At 40.1% G+C, this 21,742-nt stretch overlaps 1 protein-coding gene across 2 annotated transcripts; it reads left to right on the top strand.

The window, feature by feature from the left end:
- The first annotated feature begins 251 nt into the window (after nucleotides 1-251).
- Nucleotides 252-21,672, top strand: elmo3 (engulfment and cell motility 3). Of its 2 annotated transcripts, XM_010734858.3 has the most exons (21): nucleotides 252-519; nucleotides 5,039-5,147; nucleotides 7,673-7,713; nucleotides 7,830-7,902; nucleotides 9,175-9,225; nucleotides 9,445-9,614; nucleotides 10,023-10,122; nucleotides 10,220-10,371; nucleotides 10,815-10,893; nucleotides 11,723-11,773; nucleotides 11,890-12,012; nucleotides 12,286-12,408; nucleotides 12,519-12,623; nucleotides 13,039-13,147; nucleotides 13,257-13,393; nucleotides 17,787-17,950; nucleotides 19,567-19,679; nucleotides 19,762-19,866; nucleotides 19,990-20,069; nucleotides 20,162-20,242; nucleotides 20,353-21,672. In XM_010734858.3, exons 2-21 carry the CDS (start codon nucleotides 5,070-5,072, stop codon nucleotides 20,563-20,565), a joined length of 2,148 nt encoding a protein of 715 aa, XP_010733160.1. In that variant the 5' UTR covers nucleotides 252-519; nucleotides 5,039-5,069; the 3' UTR covers nucleotides 20,566-21,672. The 2 variants fall into 2 exon arrangements, with proteins under 2 accessions (XP_010733160.1, XP_010733161.1); XM_010734859.3 differs by lacking the exons at nucleotides 252-519; nucleotides 5,039-5,147; nucleotides 7,673-7,713; ... (10 more) ...; nucleotides 13,039-13,147; nucleotides 13,257-13,393 and adding an exon at nucleotides 14,378-16,169.
- The last annotated feature ends 70 nt before the right edge of the window (nucleotides 21,673-21,742 follow it).

The raw sequence follows: 21,742 nt of genomic DNA, 5'->3' as shown, positions 1-21,742 counted from the left end.
AGCAACATTTCCAGAATTTATATTATTTTACTTTCAAAATAAAAGCGCCGTATCACTCAAATGATTAAACTATTTATTGACGCTCTTACAGTTATCACACTGAATTCAAAAAATGGGTGCAGATGAATGGAAGTGAATGACACGAAATAAACAAAGAAACGGCGACCCTTTCTTTGTCACCGACTTTATTGTCACGCTAATATATAGCACCGGAAGCGGTTTATTTTGAAAGTCTAGACCGGATACTCTCTGGCTAAATCCAGATAGCTTTGCTCAAACACTCGACTGAACGACTCCAACCAACCCGGAACTTTTAACCTAACTAATCATTCCTGAGAACTTATTGCAAGGAGTTTCCTCCTGTTTTTCCGAGAAGTCCACATGTTTTTTTAAGAAAAGTCACTTCTTCGGACTCAGTTAGCTTCTTCTGAGGGTGGAAAAAAAAAAGCCATTTGCAAATGTTTGTCGCTCCGGCGGTTCCTGCAGGACAGTAGCCCTCGACTTGTCTTTTCAAACCAGGTAGGAAGGGAAAAAAAGCTCTGCAGCTGACTCTCACTCTCCCTAACAGTCCTGTGTGTGTTTTCACAAACATTCAACAATAGTCAGGTCAGTTTTAAGTTAGTACTGCCAGCCCAGGTGTTGTTTTTACCTTTATTTCTGCCTTCATGCGTTTACTTCTAACTGGTCAGCTTAAACTTTGTACAGCAGCACATGACTTTAGTGAACCAGCTTCCACTGTCCAGCACCATTTCATTTACATTTAATATGTTTAAAACACAATTGTATTATTGTGGTGATACTATTATGAATATGTTATTGTTACATATCAGTGTAAATCTGTGTCTGTATGTATGTATGTATATATATATATATATATATATAATATATATATATATATAAGGGTCCAATAAATCTGGATCAAAAAGCCTTAAGTGAGCCTTGTGTTTAAGATGTATGTGTGTGTGTGTGTGTGTGTGTGTGTGTGTGGTACCCTGTCAGGTTAGGAATTTCAGGCAGCTGAGAGCTTCCCCCTTCACACACACACACACACACACACACACACACACACACACTTCCACAGAGGGGAGTGGGCTCTGTCAATCCAGGGGGTCTGAGACACACTGGTGTTTCTGCAGGCTAACAAAAGGTCTGGGCGTTGCTGGTAGTTTTAAGCTTAATGAAGCAAACAGGCACGGACAGATGCTCAATCTTTCCACCTCTGTCAAGCCTGGATCTTCTCCACTTTGTAGTTTGTGGTTTGCAAATATCTGTGAAAGAGGGTATGAAGTTATTGTGGTTATTTAGAGTACAATATGACAGCTGTAACATGCCTAGATATCAATATTTAACCTGTACTGTAGCTATCGTAACTTTCAATTATTGTAATGATATATTCGTGTGATTTCAATGGATCATAGAAGTGATTTTCCAACAGAATATCTCTATGTGTATATGTATTAATTATTTATTACTCTGGCAACCATTTTATTCAGCCACTATTTAGTCTATAAATGTTTAAAATGTATGAAAAATTGATGAGAGTCCAAGGCAACACCTTCAAAATATGTTGCTTTGTCCAAACCCACTACTAAAAGCTACAAAAACTAAACTATTCTCCATTTACTGTCATAGAAACAAACAGAAAATATCGACAGTTTAGAAAACTAGACTGAGGTATTTTTGACTTTTTTGCTTTTAAAAGTATTTAAACTTTCTTTGGGTGCAGATAAATGTATTTAAATGAGCTGATCAACTAACTGAGTAATCATTGCAGTGCAGTACTACAACCCGTTTGTCAACATTAAGTGCAAATCAATACGACATTATATCATATAGTATCACACACAGACAGTCACTCCCAGACGTACACACGCAGTTTTAGTGGTTAACCTCTATGTAGACAGATGAAACCATTTTTTCTGCTGAGTTGAAACAGTGAACAGTTTCAACAGTCGTGAGGAGCTGAGGTGCACAACGTACACAGGCTTGCTCAGGCTGAGGAAATATTACTTCTGATACAACAATTAAACCAGTGCACTTCTCCCAACAGGGCCAGTAATGTGATTACATTTAGAATAGCAATATATTCATCGTAGTCGTCAGACTACGGGTTACAACGCTAAGCCTGTCTTGTTCTGCAGTTGAGGAAACGGGCTTCGTCTTGTTGTAACGGAGGGAGAGAGTCAGCGCGTCCTGAGCTCTTGCCAGTGCTGCATGAGGCCTGAAGCATGTACAGACAGGTCATGATGAATGTAGACTAATAGTGCTTTGTCATTGACTCAAGTTAACCCAGAGTGCTGGACGTCTTCCGAGCTTCACTGAATGTTTTTACCTTCTGTTCTGACTGATCTGCCTTCCTTGAATCTACTAATTTCAACAAGTGTAATTACATTTATTATTTTCTGTCAGCCCTTTTTCTCTGTTATATGATCTAGTGTGAGTACAGTTGATACACTCACCTACAGTTTAGAAGAAACCCAAATACATTCATATTATACCACTTAGATGATGCTCGTATTGTAGCGAATGAGAGACAGTTCATTCAATAATGATTAATAATGCTATTGTGATATGAGAAGAAATTATCCAGAATTTTGATTGTGTAATTTTTTAAATAGTTGATGCCTTTTCTGTTCTTGAAGACAGTTTTCTAAAATTATAGGACCTGACAGCATTCTCATGCAGACACATTAAAGTCTGTGTAAAGGCAATTCTGAGATTTTTTTCAAAATACATTAAATATGTAATAATAGTTCCTGAAAAATTACGAAAAGACTTTGAACAATATATCACTGAAATGTGGAGTTAGAGGTTTAAACAGTTTCTCACCAGTTTTCAGTCCAGGATTTTTGGGGCGGTCTTAAAGGGTGGCTCGATGACACACTGAGGCCACCCTGAGCATACCCCTGCACCTCTAGCAGAGGGACAGAGATTAATTCATCTCGCTCAGAGTGTTTCAAATTTAGTCATATCATTTTCTGAACTCATCTGACACGTTTCAGTCGTTTCAAAATCGCTGCTTACCTGCTCCCACAAGTGGGCGTGGCTTGAGCACATTCAGCAGACACGCCCCCAACAGTCCTGGAGCTGAGCTGCTCATTTTTACCTCATTTTGACACCTAATTTCATAAATATGTCAATATTTTTAATCTTTCGAATTTTGCTGGGTGGTTAATAACACTTTATTCTTTGGTATGACAAACTCAGAACACATTTATTCTTACTTTACATGGACTTTAAATATTTATGACAACATTAAAGTTCAGGTAAGCAAGTGCTAAGAAAACATTTGCTAATTAGTAGTGGTGCTGGGGATCGACAACTGGTTCCAGATTGTCTAATTCATCACAGTCATATGCCTCAGAATTTATCAATTACTTTGCAAAACAAAGACATCAAACCATGACCAGGTCCAAATTTAATAGTGGTTTAACAAAAGAGTTTTTGCAATCCTGTGTGGGTCTACTTTTCCCCACAGGAAATTGATCAGCAGATGAGGGAATACCAATGAGAATGGGACAAATGAGAATGGATAATGCCATGATAAATTATATTTAGAGTGACACAGTTTGGCTCCTCAAACAGATCAGCTGATTGCTGTCATTCCCAAACACAACATCCTAAAATGCGGCTGTTGTGGAAGTCCCAATTTTAACAGTGTAGTTGTAGTGCAACCAAAGCAATCGTTTGGGCTTCAGCTGATAGACATATGGACTCAATTTCACAGTCATTATCATACGACTCAGACACAGCTTAAAACCCACAACTTTTTACATGCCATTACTCAAAGTTTGCTCTTGGATTTGCTGACTCATAATCTGCCTTACAACAAATCTCTTTCAGATTAAGGCTGTACTCTCTTGTTGTTATTTGTTGTAGGGAAGTTGACCTTCAGCATCAGCGCCCTAGACTTTCTTTGACATTTAGTGTAAACTTGATGTGATTGTGTTTGCATATGGACTCTAGCCTGAGTCAATCTTGTTGTAGAAATTTAGCCACCAACCCCTCCCTGTTTTTATTCTTTACTTTGAAGGTGTTCTTTATCAGGAAAGACATTGCCTCAGGGTAAATGAGGTGTGAAGACAGTAAAGGTGTGTGGTTGTTTTGACAAGAGTATTGCTTTGAAACCTGCCATAAACTGTGAGAGCTTTTTTTTTTTAGAAGCAAGTCATGGTATGTGAACTATCCAAGAGATCGAGCAGAGGGTGGGGGTTATTAATCATGCCAAACACAAGCAGACACAAGCTCGACCTCCTTTCTTTCATCACAAGCTCACGAATGCACAGAAGAATTTAGATCCAACTGTATTGTTTCCATGTGCTGAGAGCGAGGGAGAGACGGAGAAAGACAAGGAAGGGGGAAGGGTTGGAAGCACAACAACTGCTTCTTCTGTATCCTCTGGGAATGCTGTCTGAAGGCTGAGGAGGAAATGTGTGTGTGAGTTGGAAAGGGGAGAATAAAGTGTGAACCATCCATAGTGCATGTACAGACAGTATTTAGTCCTCTGAGCTTTACTCAATACACCATAAATACACAGGGAAAGAGGAACACAGTGTTCTACAGCTTCATATTGAAAATGATAATTGGCCACTATGAGTCATTCAGGAGATGGTCAGTTCAAATTCCAGATACAGCTCTCTGGTTTGTTAGCTTTCAGTTTATCACGTTTTAAAACCACTTAATTATTATTCAGTTTGATACAGCAGCAGAGCTCATGTCTGAGCTGTCAAATCTTTAGACTGAACAGAATGATTGTTGAGCTCTTCTTAGTCAAGACTAGGCCCACGTTCAGTCAGGGGAGTCCAATCAGACACAAGCTCACTCATTTTGGTTGTAGTTTACTCTAAAGTTTTTCACAGCCATGGCTGTCGAAAACAGGATGCTACTTGCTTCTCTTACACATTTAAGTCACCATAAAATACTTTCCACTTGTTCTGTTTTGTTTTTTTAATCAGGTTCCAGGTAGTAAAGGTCATGACATTTTAATGTAACTTCATGAGACACTTAATCTTGACACTTTCATCTTGTTTCATCGCAGCTAGTGAGTGGTGCAGTCCAGAGTTGCCAACATGCCACAACAGAAGGACATAGTGAAGATAGCCATCCAGATGCCTGGGGCCTACCCCCAGCTCATACAACTGGACCAGGTAAGACACAAGCCCACACACAATTCCAAATAAATGCTGGTAAAAAGTGGATGAATTAGATAATTCACTTATTGTGTCTGCCTGTTCTCAGGCTTTTCTCAACTTTGGCTGCAATAACCGTGAAACACCATGGGAATTTCTTGCCCTTAGTTGAGTCTTTTCAGGCAGCAATTCCTCTCAGGCTGCTTTATTTGCTGACCTTGTTATCCCAATGACTGCTAAATAACCCTAACCTTTAAGGGATGTCAAATATTTGACAGGTCCCTGTGAGTTTAAAGGTATTGATACTACACCAGGAATGTTTTCCGAGAACTTCCAGAAGCAGGACAAACAAAAATCTAAAAATATGAAAAGTTTTAACAATCCACAGCAGAATAAAAACATATTTACAGGTTAGGTGATGAATTTCAATGTGAATACACCATATATGTGATTAATTTGGTTGTTAGAATTGGTTCGCTCACGTCACTCTCAGATGTTAGTGTGACACAACAATAAAGACAAAAAGTTTCTGTGATGTGAATATCAACACAAATATTACAACTGAAATGATGAGTTAACCAGTGTTACACTGGGAATCGGAAGATGAAGATTATACTGTTGCTATAAAACATTTGGGTGACTGTGGTGCATGTGTGTGTGTGTACAGAAGTTGACAATCCCCACTTCCTTAACAGTGTGGTTTGACAAAGCTGCTGCTGCTGCACAAGATATTTAAATCAGCCTTACAGTATCACTGCCAATATAATAAATGTTAGTAATGTGATGTGACAGTTCCCTAAAACAGGAACCGGTCATCTTTTTAACATTTTTTTAAACACTCACTCCTGCTACTTTTTACTTAGCAGCAAATGGATCCCTACAGTGTTCGATATAAAACAGTGATGAATATGTATCACATAATGAATGTTTTGTTGAAGTAATTTAGGAAATGATTTAAACTCAATTCATTGTTATAAATTATTATTTAATCTCCGATGTTTCCATAATAACAGATCATTTGTTATTTTATTACAGAAGGGCTGTTTCATGTGGCTGTTTTTATTCATTCATTTTATTCATGACAGTTGTGTTGACAACAGTTCCTCACTTTTCTGTCAATCAGTGCCAGAATAGGAAATGGAAAAAGCTCAATAATTGTTATCACCAGATTTAGCCAGTTAGCTCCTGTTAACAAAACTGAGATCATGTAGAATCTCCAGTGAATGAACACAGAAACAGAAACTAACGCCTCCGTTTCTTTATTTAGCTTTAACAAACCAAGGCTGCGGTAACAGTAGCAGCTGACGGTAGCCGTTTATTTCAGAGTTACCTCTGCAGCATTTTGCTTTTAAATGTGTTCCTCAGACAAATACACACAACTCGGTAAATAAGCTATATCAAATGGACACGCGGCGTTTCTCTGTAGTCAAACACTTTGACACCTTAGCAGTAATTCAAGCTCATAGGCTGGCATCGCTAGTTAGCTGGCTAGGTAGCTATGTAGGCTTGTTAAGCTAAGCCTTAATTGATAAGTTGAGTTTTAATAATTTCTTCAGTTATTTAGCAAATTTTATTTATATAATATTGAACACTCCCATGCCCAAAGACTGGTTTTCTTTATTCAGCTTTTACTGGCTGTGATCGTGGGGAAGTTTTCCATGTCTTTCTGAGAAATTTTGAGGAACTTGAATTTCTTTGCGCAAGACAGGACGCGTGAGTCTAAACTGTATCCCAGACAGCAGGGGTGTGTGTCTGACAGTCACATATTGTGCATCACTTGAGAAAGCTTTGACCTGAAATATTTTACCGGTACTTACTAGACTGTCTGGTAGTTTCAACAGTTGGAAAATGCAGAGGAACTTAAACTGGAACCAAAACTGATTCCAGTTTCAGACACATTTTCAAGTCATGATACCTTAACCAATCCTTTTTCTTGTAATAATCCTAAAAGCAGCACAACAATTAAGCATCCAGCAGTGTTGATTATGATGTGAATGCCCATTCTCTACTCAGAATATGTTTATTTTAGATCACAACCAATCCTGTCCCAGCCATCTCTACTAAACACATCTGATTGGTCGACCTTCTTGGCTGCCACTAATAACAGACCAGCCACTGGGTCTACCACAGAACCCGAAGACATTTTGATTGGTTGACCACTGGGCTGACCACTAATGGCAGGATAGCTGAGAGTCAGACATGGAAGTAGTCTGGCTTTTATTTACGCACAAAGAGGGATCTGGGCACTGAGGGTAACATTGTTCAGAAAGCGTTGGGGAGCTCTAGGATTTCCTCTTCTCAGCAAACAAGGTTTGCAGCCAGTGAGAATAGCTGTGGTACCGTGATCCCATAACAGCATGTTATTACTGAAGCATGCGTTCAGCTTCCTGACAGAGAAAATACTTTGATAGTAGAGTCTGCTAAGTATTATTGTTATGACCCGCATGTATGCAGCAGGTGTGTATTTTTATGACGTGTGAATATATTTGCATTTATATTGATCACAGTACTGATTGATGCTGTTTTGCTGTGTCTCTGTGCAGAAAAAACCTCTGTCTGCTGTAATAAAGGAAGTGTGCGATGGGTAAGTTGATGATAATGACGAATCAGAGTTTTTTTACACCGTCTATGCTGTCTCTTTTTGTGTCATTATCATTCAACTATATGTATTATCCTGATAGTTTGTTTGCATGTGTGTAGCTGGAATCTCCCAGGTCCTGATAACTACGCTCTGCAGTATGCTGATGGAGTGCAGACGTACATCACTGAATCTGTGAGTCACCATCATCTATGTACAAATCAATGCAAATATTTATCTACACCAGGAGACCATGTTGTAAAAGGGAGAGCACATCTTGAAGACATTGAGCAATGGACCAGAGTCAGATGTTTTTATTTAAGACGACAATGTTGTAAACCTCCATTTAAGATGTGAATCACAGTGTTGTCAGCACTTTGTGACTTGTGTCTGTTTGCTGAGTATTTGGAGTCCAGAAGTAAATCACTTAAGATGGAGCCCAGGTCACACAATATCATTAATGCTATTTTTTTTTTTTAAAGTGCGAGACAGACTAAAAAAATGAGGAGAGAGCATGAAAAAGAGAAGAGCAGCTGTAACTACACTCAGCTTCTTGGTGTCAAATTAACCTTTAGAGAAGGTTGCCAGTGAAGGCCCTCCCCCCTCTTTAGGCTGCAGACAGGGCTGCAGAAGCCATTAGAGTGCCATCAGGCAGATGCAGAGAACGATGCTTTACTTGTTGTTATAAATAAATACAGTGAGGCTATCACTGTGCTGCTGTTTAGAGTGTGAACCACCCGACGCGCTTTTAGCACTCTTACAGTTGGCAGAAGACAGTTTGTAGTTAAACGCAGATGTTTCAGTTTAAAAGCAGCTTCCTGATGAGTTTTAGGAACATTTGGCTTAATTGCATGTGCTGTTATAATGTGGTTATTTCAGCAGTAATCTGATTTCAGACACATTACTAAACTTTTTCCTGATTCCTCGGCTCAGGATATCTGCAGGCACCAAGTACAAATATACCAGTGAATTCACATAAAGTTCAGATTAGCTACTTTGCTGTGACTTGCATACCAGTCTGACACATTGTTTTTTTTTTGTCAGTGTGGACAAAAGAGCAAATGTGAAGGTTGTCTTGGACAGCAAACGCAAACAAAACACACCAAAGTTTCTCACTTCCAATGGCTAGAAGTGCAACCTCAAAAACATGCATGTTTTACACTAAAACATCACCTTAATCATTAAATGTTTAATACATCAGACCCCTTTGTCTCTGTATATACTGTCAGCAGTAGAGCTCTTTTGGCAGTTTATATTTGTTGAAGTGAGTTTGTGGGTCTAGGTCTTTGTACTGTGTGTATATTTAGTAAATGTATGCAGCTATCTTATATAAGCATCCAGCTTACTTCCTCTACCTTGTGGTTTCATATTATATGTCAGTGTGTTTTAGTTTTTCAACTGTTGTATGTATGTGTGTGTGTGTGTGTGTGTGTGCCTGTGTGCGTCTGTTTTGTTTGTGTGTTGTAGAATCGTCTGGACATTAAGAACGGCTGCATTCTGCGTCTGACCAAGGCACCGGTGAGTCTGCAACCACCAGCCACGCTGCTGTTTCACCTCCCTCTTCTCACATTCCTCCCGCCCTCTGTCTCTCGGCACTCTTTCACTTGCTGTCACTCTTTCATTTACGTTCTACACAAAGCAAATTTACACAATCAGCTGCACGCACTGGCAGAACAATAAGTCGTTGAACATGCGTCTTTTCTTTCTGTGTGTTTTTGTTGATGCTGGTGAACACAGGGGCGCTGTGCAGAAGACTTGTACAAGGGCATCCAGAGCTCGGACTCAGGCGTGCGCTGTGATTCGCTGAAAGAACTGGCGAGCGTTTCCACGGACGTGACCTTTGCTCAGGAGTTCATCAGCCGGGACGGACACCTCTTATTGGTCAAGATCGTAGAGGACTCTAATGAGTTAGTATTTTGTGTGTGTCTGTCTGTGGATGCACTTTTTTCTTCCCTAAGGTGGAATACTGCTGCACAGATAGATATCAGTGGTGCTAAAGGGTGGAGTGGGAGCATGTAGCAGCGTATCCTGATACAAGCAGTGTGCCTGCTGAATGCATTCAGGGCCACAAATATAAGAAGCGTTTTCTCCAATTCTGTCCTGAGTTTCCATGATTATAGATAACAATGACAAACTTTAGTCTGTAGTGAGCTTAATCCTGTGTGCTGTGTCATGTGACGGAAATATTTGAGCATGCATAAGTATAAATATTTACAGGTAAAACCAGGAACTCACACAGGCTGAATCTGAATGCTATTTGTCAGTGCATTTCTATGCAAATGTTTAAAATATTTCTTCCTGTGTGTGTCATTCAGGAGTAATATGATCATGACCCACACACTGACAGGCTTCATGGAACTGATGGATCATGGGATAGTTTCCTGGGAGAATCTCTCGTCTGTGTTTATCAAGAAGGTGCCGCTCTCTGTCTGCCTATCTTTGTTAGTTTCGTCCATCATAGCAGGATCCTCGATTACTATTCCCATATTTGCGTTTTTTCCTTTTTGTTCAGATCGCAGGCTTTGTCAACGCCAAGCCGACCGATGCATCAATACAGCAGGTGTCCTTGGACATCCTCGAGAGCATGGTGCTGAGCAGCCACAGCCTCTTCCTGCAGGTCAAACAGGAAGTTACTATGGAGAGGCTCATCGCTCACCTCCAGGTGTAAGTGACTGATAGATACCTCTTAAACACCAGTCATGAATCTTTGGATTTTTGAAGCCATACCTGCTTGAATAGATTTTCTGTCAAATGTGTAGAACCTTTCAACACATTAAAACTGTCTGCATGTGTAAATATATTGTTTTTTTTAGACATACGTTCAATTTTCAGACACTGAGTAGGTGATGTACTTACTGTTTAGTCAAAGATTTTTTTTTGTCCCATTTGTGGGCGATTGGGTGAGGGGTTATAAGTAGCAGCATTGTCTTTGTAACAGGACGTTAAAACACCAGTGCTAACAACACCATTGGCTATTTTTCACACCAGCATTTCACAGTAATAGACAAAATTGAAACAAAAACCGCCTTTAATCTCAGCCTGTAAACATGCAGCTGTGGAACATTTAACATCTCACGTTTCATTTTCTCCTCTCTGACGTGTTTCAGGACAAACCAGCAGATACAGACCAAAGCCATGGCTCTACTTATGGCACTACTACAAACAGCCGGGGACTCAGACAGACAGGTGCTGCTGCAGTTTGTGTCTAACTTTATAACACACTTTTCATCGACTTCCTCTTTTTGTAGTTATTCAAACTTCCAAGCATACAGACAAGTAGGTATTTGGTCTGTTTTGAAGGTCTCATAGTTCCAGACAGAAGTGCCTGCAGCTGTAAATACTTTAACTTTGCTTATGTTTTTAATTTTCAGCCATCTTAACTCTTTACTGCAGTGCATTCATGCACTGACGGGAAGCTTTTAAATCATGAGCTGAAAGTGGCATGCGTGTGGCTTAGCGTAGTGGTTCTTTGCACCAGCAGGTCATTATTGTACATGCGAGTCAGAATCCTGTAGACAGAAATGACCCATCTATCTCATTCTGTATGGACATCGCACATTTTCTGCAGACAGTCGAGGCTTTCTCTCTGTCTCACTGTTCTGTTCCTGCTCCTCTCTCATTGTACCAAAACAGTTCCTTCATTCAGTGCTCTGTCTCCTTTCTCTCAGGCTCTCTTTGTTACTCACACACATACGCACTCACATACACACACACACACACACACACACACACTTCCTCACTTTTACAGTAGGTCAACAAATCCACCCTTCTTATCAGCACATTAGTCCAAATGAGGAATGAGAACAGAATGAGGTTGGGTTAGAGATGCATGTACCAGCAAGTGATAGTTTCGTCATAGAGGTCAAAGTCCCACATTAAATCTGGTCCCTCCCTCTGATGCGTTACTGACACTATAACGCCACCCCATGTTAGAAACATGTCATTGCACCCCTGTAACACAGCTCACGTTTGAAACCTCGCTTTGTTCTCTTGTTTCTTGTCATCTGTTTTGCAGGATATGTTTGCGTTCCTGAATAAGAGGAATCTCCGTCAGTACATTTATAAAGTAAATCTCCTTCCTTAAATTTATATTTCATGCAGATTTATGTATCTAATATAATATTATAATGAAAGAAGATCTTGTTCTTGTGCAGAGGAATGTAAATGTGCATTTAATTTCAGAACATCATCCATAGTTCTGGTTCAGTCCAGGATGAGATGGCCCACTACCTCTATGTCCTACAGTCAGTTACCTTGAATCACCTGGAGCCTCGCATGAGGACACCTCTGGACTGTTACAGCCAGGTGAGCCAGAACATGATGAGAGAAAACAGTGTTGCTGCTGCTACTACTTTTTCTAAATTGCTGTTATACTTGCACACATTTTCCAACAAATTGGGTATTAGATCATTTGATTTCTTAGAGAAATATCAAGAATATGTGCATGGTAGTGACTAAAGTACTAAATTAAAAATGCTTGTCTTATTATTACCCTGATTAGGGTCAGGGTTAGGTTTAACAGACAGTTGTTGCAAACACCGAACATCTTTTATCTGCTTCTTCTTGCTGTCACTCCAGGAGCAGAGAGACATCCTTCATGGTTTACGTCAGGCAGCGTTTGAGACAGAAAGCGAGAACAGTCTGAGCCACGAGAGACGGCGCTCACTCTGCGCCAAAGAGTTCAAGAAGTTAGGCTTCTCTGTAAGTGACTGCTGTCCAAAGTTATTTAGTAATTATCAATGCTCCATGCTGTGGTCCTTTTCATCTTCATATTGCTATAATTAATATTGTCTTTGTTCCTTTCCTATCAGAATAATAGTAACCCCGGTCAGGATTTGGTACGAACGCCTCCTGGTCTTCTAGCTTTGGACACCATGTATTATTTTGCCGCACGCTATCCTGATGCCTACAGCAGGGTGAGCATGACTTATCTACTGTTGGAGACAATTTGATGAGTTCTCCATTTAAAATTATATTTATGGCACAGTAAAACAATTCTTTGCACAATGATAACTAGCATCCTGTCAACATCCTTGACCAGTAAGTCATTAACGTGATTTTTTAAAAATCTCTTAATGAGCATTTTGATTACCTGATCAGTTATTTATGTCGTTCATACATGTTTTAGTTTTAGTTTATCATCAACCAGTTCACTTTTCAGAAAAGTTTTTAGATGATCTTTTAAAGGCTTTTTACAAATAACTGTTGTGAAACAGTATCATGTCATGTTCTTTCTGTCTGTCTGTAAACTCTTTGACCGCAGCTTCACTTTGTGACCAATTTAAGTTTAATTCACAGCGTTTACAATACAGCATTGTTTTACTCTCCTAGTTTGTCCTGGAGAACAGCAGTAGGGAAGACAAACACGAGTGTCCATTTGCTCGGAGCAGCATCCAGCTGACATTGATCCTGTGTGAAATCCTTCGTATCGGGGAGCCTCGTAAGTTGACCTCTAACCTGATGATAGCTATACGTTTGTCTGTACAACTCTAAAACTACTAATCTCGCATTCTGTTGTCTTTGTCCTCCATCCTTTCCTCTGTTAACAGCCTCAGAGACGGGATCTGACTACCACCCCATCTTCTTTAGTCAGGATCGGCTGATGGAGGAGCTTTTCTGTGTCTGCATTCAGCTGCTCAACAAGACCTGGAAGGAGATGAGAGCCACTCAGGAGGACTTTGACAAGGTACAATAGCCAGGCATGGCTGTCTTCAAAGGCTTACCAAGAACTGTGCCTTCCAGGACGAGTTTGATGAGGCAGGCTAACTATAAATTCTTTCTTTTCACTTTAAAGGAATAGATCAACCTTTCGGGAAGTATAATTCTTTTGTGTATTCGAATTGATTATTCTTCCCATCATTATAACGCCGTTATCGTTACTGCCAAAAAATGCGGCACGTTACTATGATTGAAGGCAGCTGTTTTTCATCAGACCAACTAGATCTCTAAGCAGAGCGGCAAAGATATTTCTTGTTCCTTCTTCCTTGGTGAGGGCGGGGGCACAAGACAATCACATTTTATTATGATGATTGGCTGAGTTTGAGTAAAATTCCACGGTAAGCCAATCAGAGGTGGAGCTGGGCGGGTGTTGCTTACACAAATTGTCAGACACACAAAGACGACACAGGACATTCACATGAGTCAATGAGAAACAGGAATGGTGAGCCAGAATAGTCCAAAAGTAGCCTTCTTTAAATGGAAGTTTAGTATAGTATAGTATAGTATAGTATAGTATAGTATAGTATAGTATAGTTGAGAATTAAAAAAATTACTTGAAAGTAATGCAATAGTTACTTTCCAAAGTAACTAGTTACTTTTTTAACTTGCCCAACACTGATGTTAAGTGTGATTAACAATTGTTATGAATTAAAAGATCCAAAGCTTATCTAGAGCTCTGGATCAAGAGCTTAGATTGTATATGGTTAATGTTTGTAGTTTTAAGGTACATGTTTGTACTTTTTGTAAATTCTCTGAAAGAGTGGACTACATCCCAGTTGTATTGCAGCAGTGGCTCAATATCTGTCTTAATATCCGCTCAGGAAAATCTAATAAAAAAAGACCCAGCACGAGGATTACCATGTTAAAAGGCAGATGACTTAATTAGTGCTCTGTTTTTCAGCATAGTCCATGGATGGATTAAATATTAACTATAAGAATAATAATGAGAAAGCTTTTATCCAAGACTGAAGGACCAAGTTTACTTCCTTGGATCTACGTATTTTCATGGTCAACAAGCAAGTGGTGATTTGTTTTTCTTTACAGTTACATCAAGGTCTTCTCACAGAGATGGGAAAGAATATGGCCTTACTAATGGAATTTTTTATGCTCTACAGTTTCCACAGTTGCTGGTCGTGCATAGCTCAATGGCACGCCGATTGTCTCTGTGCATGTGAAAAAGATGACACAGGGTATTTCAGATCCAAGCCGTCCATGGCCAGAACAGGCCTGTTTATCCTGTGATATAACACACAACGCTGTGCTTCCCTCTGAGTGCCTCATTTGTGGTAGGCTGCCGTTATGGTGGGAAGGGGCAACCACAAATATACTTTCACAAATGATGTTGAAATTGGTCATCGCCTTGTATCCACCCAGTTTCACTTCTGTGAAGCATGATGTTTGTTTGCCTCTGCAGCAAAGCATTGATTACCTCATCCGTGATTAGATTTGATTTTATTTGCTGATCATTTTCTTAGACAATAGCATCATGAATCGTGTTTTAAACTGAGCCTCAGCAGCTCTGAGTGAAATTTCTCTCGATCTCATTATAAAGGTCTTCAAACAAACTAACTAAAGGACAGACAGAGTTTAGCTTCAATGAGAGCCGCATAAAAGAGTTTTTATGGTGGATTTGTGTAAGTTTGTTCTTTTGTGACTTTGTAAAGGTTCATTCATATGCTAACTGTGCCTCACCCCCACAGATAGGGTTGACCCTGCATGTAGGAACACACAGTGACGGTACAACCACAGTGTATTTGTTCTGTGGTAATAGGCTGAGCCAAGCCTTCAGCAGCAGGGTCTTGTCTGGGAGAAATATTGAAAATCGAACCATCCCAAAAGGGAAATAGCACAGCTTTTGTCCCGGGCCTCATTTCAACATCACACACAGTCGTCCATCAGCAGCAAAGTGCTCTCCTGATAGTTATAAAACTCAGCAACCTTTTGACCTTTTAGGATAGGGCCAGTGTCCTGAGTGCCAGGCCAGCAGACCGGCCTTTTGTTTTTGTCTACGGCCCACTACCCAGGGTGCTTTGGGGCAAGGACAAAGGGGCATTAGGTGAACAAAGAGAAGCGTGGTGGGCGGCAAAAACAGAGAGAGGGAAGGAAACGAAGAAAACAAAGCGCATGGGCAGTAATTACACAACAACAGAGGGAACCTAAAACCTCTGGAAACAATATGAGGGGGCGAGAACAAGAGGGTAGGAGAGAAACCAAAGAAAAAGAGAGGTGATGGTATGCGTGATATCACAGGTTTGGGTTGTATTACTGCTAATTAGAATTACAGATAATTAGAAATATTTGTGTTTGTGCGTGTGAGACTGAGCCACACACACGTCCTCCAAACTTCTAGCCAATCACATGAATGTACTTGTGTAGCTCTATACACCTGCTGTTCTAACAGTCTGCCATACATACACACACATTTTACATACATGCACAGGCTGCAGGGTTTTAGGGATCAGGGGCAGCTGCCAGTCATTGCTCCTATTGGCCAGTTTAGCTAAATGACAGAGGGGCTGGACAAGGTGGGGGGGGTGTGCATGTGTGCGAGTATCAGGGTGTCTGTTTACAAAACACCCACAGGCCTGCACCTCTCCTGTCATGTAGGTGATCTGTCTCTCTCTACCTCGCGTTCGCTGCACATCATCCCTGTCATTTTTCTCAATTGTTGCCGTCGGGTGGAATTAGAAGTTGGGATTTAAATATTTGTCCAAAGAGTCAGCTCTAAAGGAAATAAGATGGAGGTAAGTTTTTTTTTCTGCTGTTGTTTCTTAGTTGTAATGCGCGTTAAACAGTTTGTTGTTAGCTTCTAATTGTTTAGTTTAATTGGGCATTCGATTGAAATATTCCAGGTCGAAAACAAAAAGTACATTTTTTTCATCCAAATACCAACAAAATATTTAGACAGACATGATTTATGCATGTGATTTAAGATGACACAAGAGTGTGAAGTGGCTGTCCGAGGTCATGTGAAAGTTGCCGGACAGACAGGGAGGGTTATTTTGGCTCAGGGGGCTCGAGCAGGGAATCAGTGTGAAACTCTACCCGCTTGTTTTGTGTCCCTGCATGTTCACACAATATAGAGTGACAGTCTGGATTTCACTGCTGCCAGACGAATGAGTGATTCTCTGTGCTCGTAAACCATTCAGACACATTTAAAAGCCTGTGTCGGGTGGTGATGAGCGTTATCGGATTGTCATGGGATTGAGATTTTCTGATTTTTGTACGTCATGTAACCTCGTGGAGAGTCTAGAGTCAAATTACACTTCAGTAACTGATTGTTCACAATCAGTCAAACTGGGTGTGAACAGAAATGATCTAGGTCAGCAGAGTGTGAGAGCAGAGCATGCAGTGCGGGAGTTGGCTTTAGTCTCGATGTTACAGATTTTTATATAGATTTTCCCTTTAACCGAGGCGCATACGCTCAAGGCAGCTATAGAATTTACATACATGCAGCCGTGCTGTTTGACCAACTGCCCTGAGCAGGCTCACCCCCTGTCCCTCTGTGTGAGCTTCAGTTTAACAAGTCATGCAGAATACACACATACAGAAAATCATAGTAAACGCTGAGTCAGTGCTACAGAGATGCAGTCTTTAGGGACGTTTTTATTAAAGTGAAACATAGATTTGGTTTGTCTCTAGTGCGCCTCTGACGCCCAAGAATCATGTCACAACTATTCAGTCAAATAACTGTAGAGTTTGTTCATCATTGATTGTACTAATTCAGTGCGGTTGTTTCCAGGTTGATAAAGAGCGCATTGATCAATGAGTGGTCACACATAGAGGAGGGGAGGCAAGTATAGGTTTATGTGACAGGGCAGGAGAGGGCTGCCTCTTTAAACCTTAAACTGATAATAGAAATAGACGGGAAAGAGCCAAAAAGTGTTTGAGAATGAATTGTTAAATGTTTTTATTAGTGCCTATAGGGTGGGCCTAGAATAATCTCAAGACTTTATAAGTGACTCCAGGGAGTTAAGACAATTAGTAGCACCTACATTAAACAAAAACAGGAAAGGGAAACTAATATTTCCTTTACAGAGGCAAAAATCTTGGCAACATATTGTGAACTTTAACGGAATCTGAAGCTCTTGGAGAATGTTTGACTGGAAGAGTCTTAGCAGATACTTTATTTCGGCTGTTCAGCAGTCTCATCACTCAGGGTCCTCCAGTTGCTGGAGAAAATGTGGCATTATCAGTTGTTATGTGCCTGTCCAATTGTAAATTCTGGCATAACACATCTACACAGAATTAGTGATGATATTTAATATTTTCAATTGGGCTGAACTACTCTTTGGGTTTCTATATTCAACATCTGCAAACTGTGAAGATGCTAAATTAAACCATCATGTCTCCATCCCCAGGTGATGCAGGTGGTGAGGGAACAGATCACCAGGACATTGTCCAGTAAGCCGACCTCCCTGGAGCTCTTCAAGAACAAAGTTAACGCTCTCAACTACAGCGAGATCCTCAAGCTACGGCAGACAGAACGACTGCACCAAGAAGAGACCCTTGCTCCACCCGTACTGTGAGTAGCAGGATGTTTCCAACTTACTTCTTGTTGCCTTATTTGATTCATTTGTTTGAGCTGCATGAACCATGAGAAAAGTATCGGTGTCTGAATGAAGCATGACAAAGAAAATCAGGTGACTACAAAGAATGATCTTGTTTTGCTGTGGAAATTATGTTCAGAGCAAATACCAAATCTAAAAATAGTTAGAGGGGATGTTTCTGCAGTGCAGGAAAAAAAATCTGCTTTTGTATATTTAGGTCTCAAAACTCAGGTTTTAGGATTTGTGCGGATGAATTTGGTCATTTCAGTTTCATGCGGCAGCTGTTTTTGCTCACAGAAAAATCACAATTAACACAATTAACACGTTAAGATTCTTGTTAAGTAAAGCAGCACAGTGTGTGTTGCACAACTTGATCAGCTGTTCTATTGATGACTCCACATAGTTTCCACCCGCATGGGGCCAGCTGACGGGTCAGCAGCTGTACTGTTGTTTATGATGCTACTGTTTGTCACTAAACACTGAGTGTAACAGCGGGTTGTGCTGTCACATTTGGGATCACCTACGCAGGCTGAGTTTATGTCTGTGAAGGTGCCTTCTGTGCAGATTTGTTTCCTATTTAATGAACAAAGAAAAAACTGTTATATGAATACTGATTACTACTTTTTATTTACTAGTTTTATTTGTCACAAACAGTAACAGGTTACAATAACATGATACAGATGTGTTGCATATATGATTTCTGTTCAGAGGCAAATTTTTTTACTGCTGTCCCTGGTCCTAACATTTGATTTAATAACAACATGCATAAATAAAATTAAACTGAGCACATAAAAGACACATAATAATAAATTACAATATTTTCATCACATTACAATAATTTTCTATACGTACACGTATATAGGTCATAGTTAAACAGTATGTATGTTTATCTGTATATATGTGCCCCTATCTGCGTGCGTGCACTAGTATATGATCAAAGGTCAGTGATCACAGTGTTTTGTTTTGTTCCAAACAGTATTTCACCTTTGGATTAAACATTTAGGTCAGTTTATTTCTGTAGGTAGGTAGGACATTCAAAAAATTAATCTTTTTACTGAAAAAGACCACTGTGTTCAGCACTTCAGCCATTTTCTGATCCCTTAGGGCCTCTTCTCCTCTGTGGGACATTGTCCACACATTTAACAACAGAAGACTGGATACACTGTCATAAATAGGAGTTATATAGAGGTGCTATTCCATTTAATGTCTCAATGTGTTGGTTTCTTTATTCTGTTTGGTTTTAAGTTTGCAGTCATGTCTGCAAAACAAAGGGGATGCTTTATATCCATGGCTATTGACTGAGCTTCCAACAAAGACCAACTGGATAGATATTGTCACTAATGGTTAAAGAATGGAGAAAATGACTTATTTAATGAATCTGTGGGTTGATACACTCTTGGGAAAATGGGAAAAATGAATTGTGTTTGTGTCCTCACAAGATAATTCCTGAGCAATCATACGTCTGTATGACTACACAGCTGTAGTGTTGCACTGTTTTGTTGTGTTTTATGTTTCCTTGAAAATGAAGTACAAAAACAAACAAACAAAGGATCATGTGATGAAGCATTTTTGGTTGTGTTTCTCTTCCCAGTGAACTTAAAGAGCGCCTGAAGCCAGAGCTGCTAGAGTTGATCCGCCAGCAGAGACTCAATAGACTGTGTCAAGGAACAATGTTCAGAAAGATTAGCAGCCGACGCAGACAGGGTAAGACAGCACAGAAACAAAAAAAAACACAGCAGACTGTGTCTTGTTTGGCTAACTGCTGCAATTGTCTGATTTCCTTCAGATAAACTGTGGTACTGCCGCTTGTCGCCCAATCACAAAATGCTTCACTATGGTGACGTAGAGGAAGACATGGACAATCCACCAATCGAAACACTGCAAGATAAGAGTGAGTCGAAGCTGGGCCCGGGACTTGAGAATAAAGATCCATCATAAAAATGATATTCAAATATTCACTTGGACGAAATAAACTTGATTTTCTCTGCTCATTACTCTTTGTACCCTCCCTCAGTTCCTGTAGCAGATATCAAAGGTTTGCTGACAGGAAAAGACTGCCCTCACATGAAGGAGAACAAAGGAAAACAGAACAAGGTCAGCAGCACTCTCAGTGTGTCTTCTCAGAGTATGTTCGTGTTCACCTCCTGTTGGTTTACATCTCACTGTGTTTGTACATGTTGCTGCAGGAGGTGCTGGACCTGGCATTTAGCATTACATATGATGTAGAAGAGTACAGCCTGAACTTCATCGCCCCCTCCAGAACTGACGTGAGTTTTGCTCTGACATTGTCCCCAAACTATTCTTTCTGTGTGCATTATAATGTACAGTAAGCATAGAAACAAAATACTTATATGCTTCCTTTCTCTCTCTTCGTCAGTTCTGCTTGTGGACAGATGGACTCAGCGTCCTCCTGGGCCGGGAGATGAGTAGTGAATCCATGCGCAGTGAGCTGGAGATCCTCCTTTCTATGGAGATCAAGCTCCGCCTCCTGGACCTCGAGAACGTCCCGATCCCTGACTGCGCGCCGGTCGTACCCAAACCACCGAGCAACTACAACTTCTGCTACGACTTCAGCCAGACCGAGCAGTAGAGTGTATGCATTGGCTGGATGTATGAATGTGTAAATATATATGTGTGTGAGAGCATGTTTGTGTGTGTGTGTGTGTGTGGACGTCTGAGATAATAGGAGTGTGTGTGGTGAGAGCTGACCTGTGCATCCATGCACTTATAACTATAATGCAGATTTATAGCCTTGACATTTCTTCTTCTGTGGTCTTCGACATCCAAGTGAAACAACGAACAGGAGAAAAGTGACTTTGTCCTTAAACTACAACGTGGATGTGCACTGATACGGACTGTATTAATGCCGCACATTATCACTGCTCATCTTGGAGAGATTTATTTTTTCAGTCCGTCTCTCTCTATTCATGATTCTTCCTCCTCCTCCTCCTCAGCTGTCTGAAAGCTTTAACACAGCTCCAAAAACCGAGATTTAGAAAAATAAGATTCTTCATATGCATTACAGCCACTCAAGTAACGGTACTTTAATTTTGTTTTGTAATCATTTTATATTTCTAAATATATCTAAAACTATGTATGAAACATGGAATTTTCCTGTGCTACCGGTTGATCTTTGTCTCAAGATGCTGGTTGTTTTGGTTTTTAAAAATGGGCATTAACTAGAAAAGAGCTTTCTCAAGATGTGGTACATGGTTTCCAACATATTAAACATACATACAGTATGCTTAGTGTTGGATAATAGTTGCCTTTGTGCGGCCCTTAGTGGCTCTGGATGATGCTCTGAAAACTCTGTACCACTTTTATGTTTTATAGTGATGCAGGTCTGCATTAGGTGCCAAACTTTTATTCAACCAGCAATCATCCCAGTAAATCTGCATGAAACAATCAGTGGTCTTTTTTCTGATCTGTCATGTATCCTGAATGAATTCTGAAACTGATCAATTTTATACACGGTACTTTATAATACTATGATGGAGGCCACAAGCTCAGTCACAGTGTGCTACACTCACTCATTCACCAAGTACTCGGTGGTTGTGGCGTGACACTCAAGAAGTGACGCGTCTACAGTGTATCACACGTTGTCTTGACACGCAACCCTCTGTGAGAACGTTCACTTTGAATCACGTGCTTTGGGTGATTTCACACGAATAAACTGTTTGATTTATATAGAGAAAAACAGATGTGTGTGTGTGTTTTGCCAAACTTTGGTTTATTTATAAAAAAAAAATTGTTATCTTTGATTTTTC

The sequence above is a fragment of the Larimichthys crocea genome, chromosome XXI (genome assembly GCF_000972845.2).
Source record: "Larimichthys crocea isolate SSNF chromosome XXI, L_crocea_2.0, whole genome shotgun sequence".
Classification (NCBI taxonomy): Eukaryota; Metazoa; Chordata; class Actinopteri; family Sciaenidae; genus Larimichthys; species Larimichthys crocea.
Note: the sequence above shows the minus strand (reverse complement) of the source record. Positions and strands in the feature narration are given on the sequence as shown.

Bases quoted from the DNA above. Each gene is read 5' to 3' on its own strand.
- elmo3 (XM_010734858.3), top strand. From the start codon at position 5,070: ATGCCACAACAGAAGGACATAGTGAAGATAGCCATCCAGATGCCTGGG. The intron at 9,226-9,444 runs GTGAGTCTGCAA...TGGTGAACACAG, and splicing joins TGCGTCTGACCAAGGCACCG to GGGCGCTGTGCAGAAGACTT. The intron at 9,615-10,022 runs GTTAGTATTTTG...TGTGTCATTCAG, and splicing joins ATCGTAGAGGACTCTAATGA to GAGTAATATGATCATGACCC.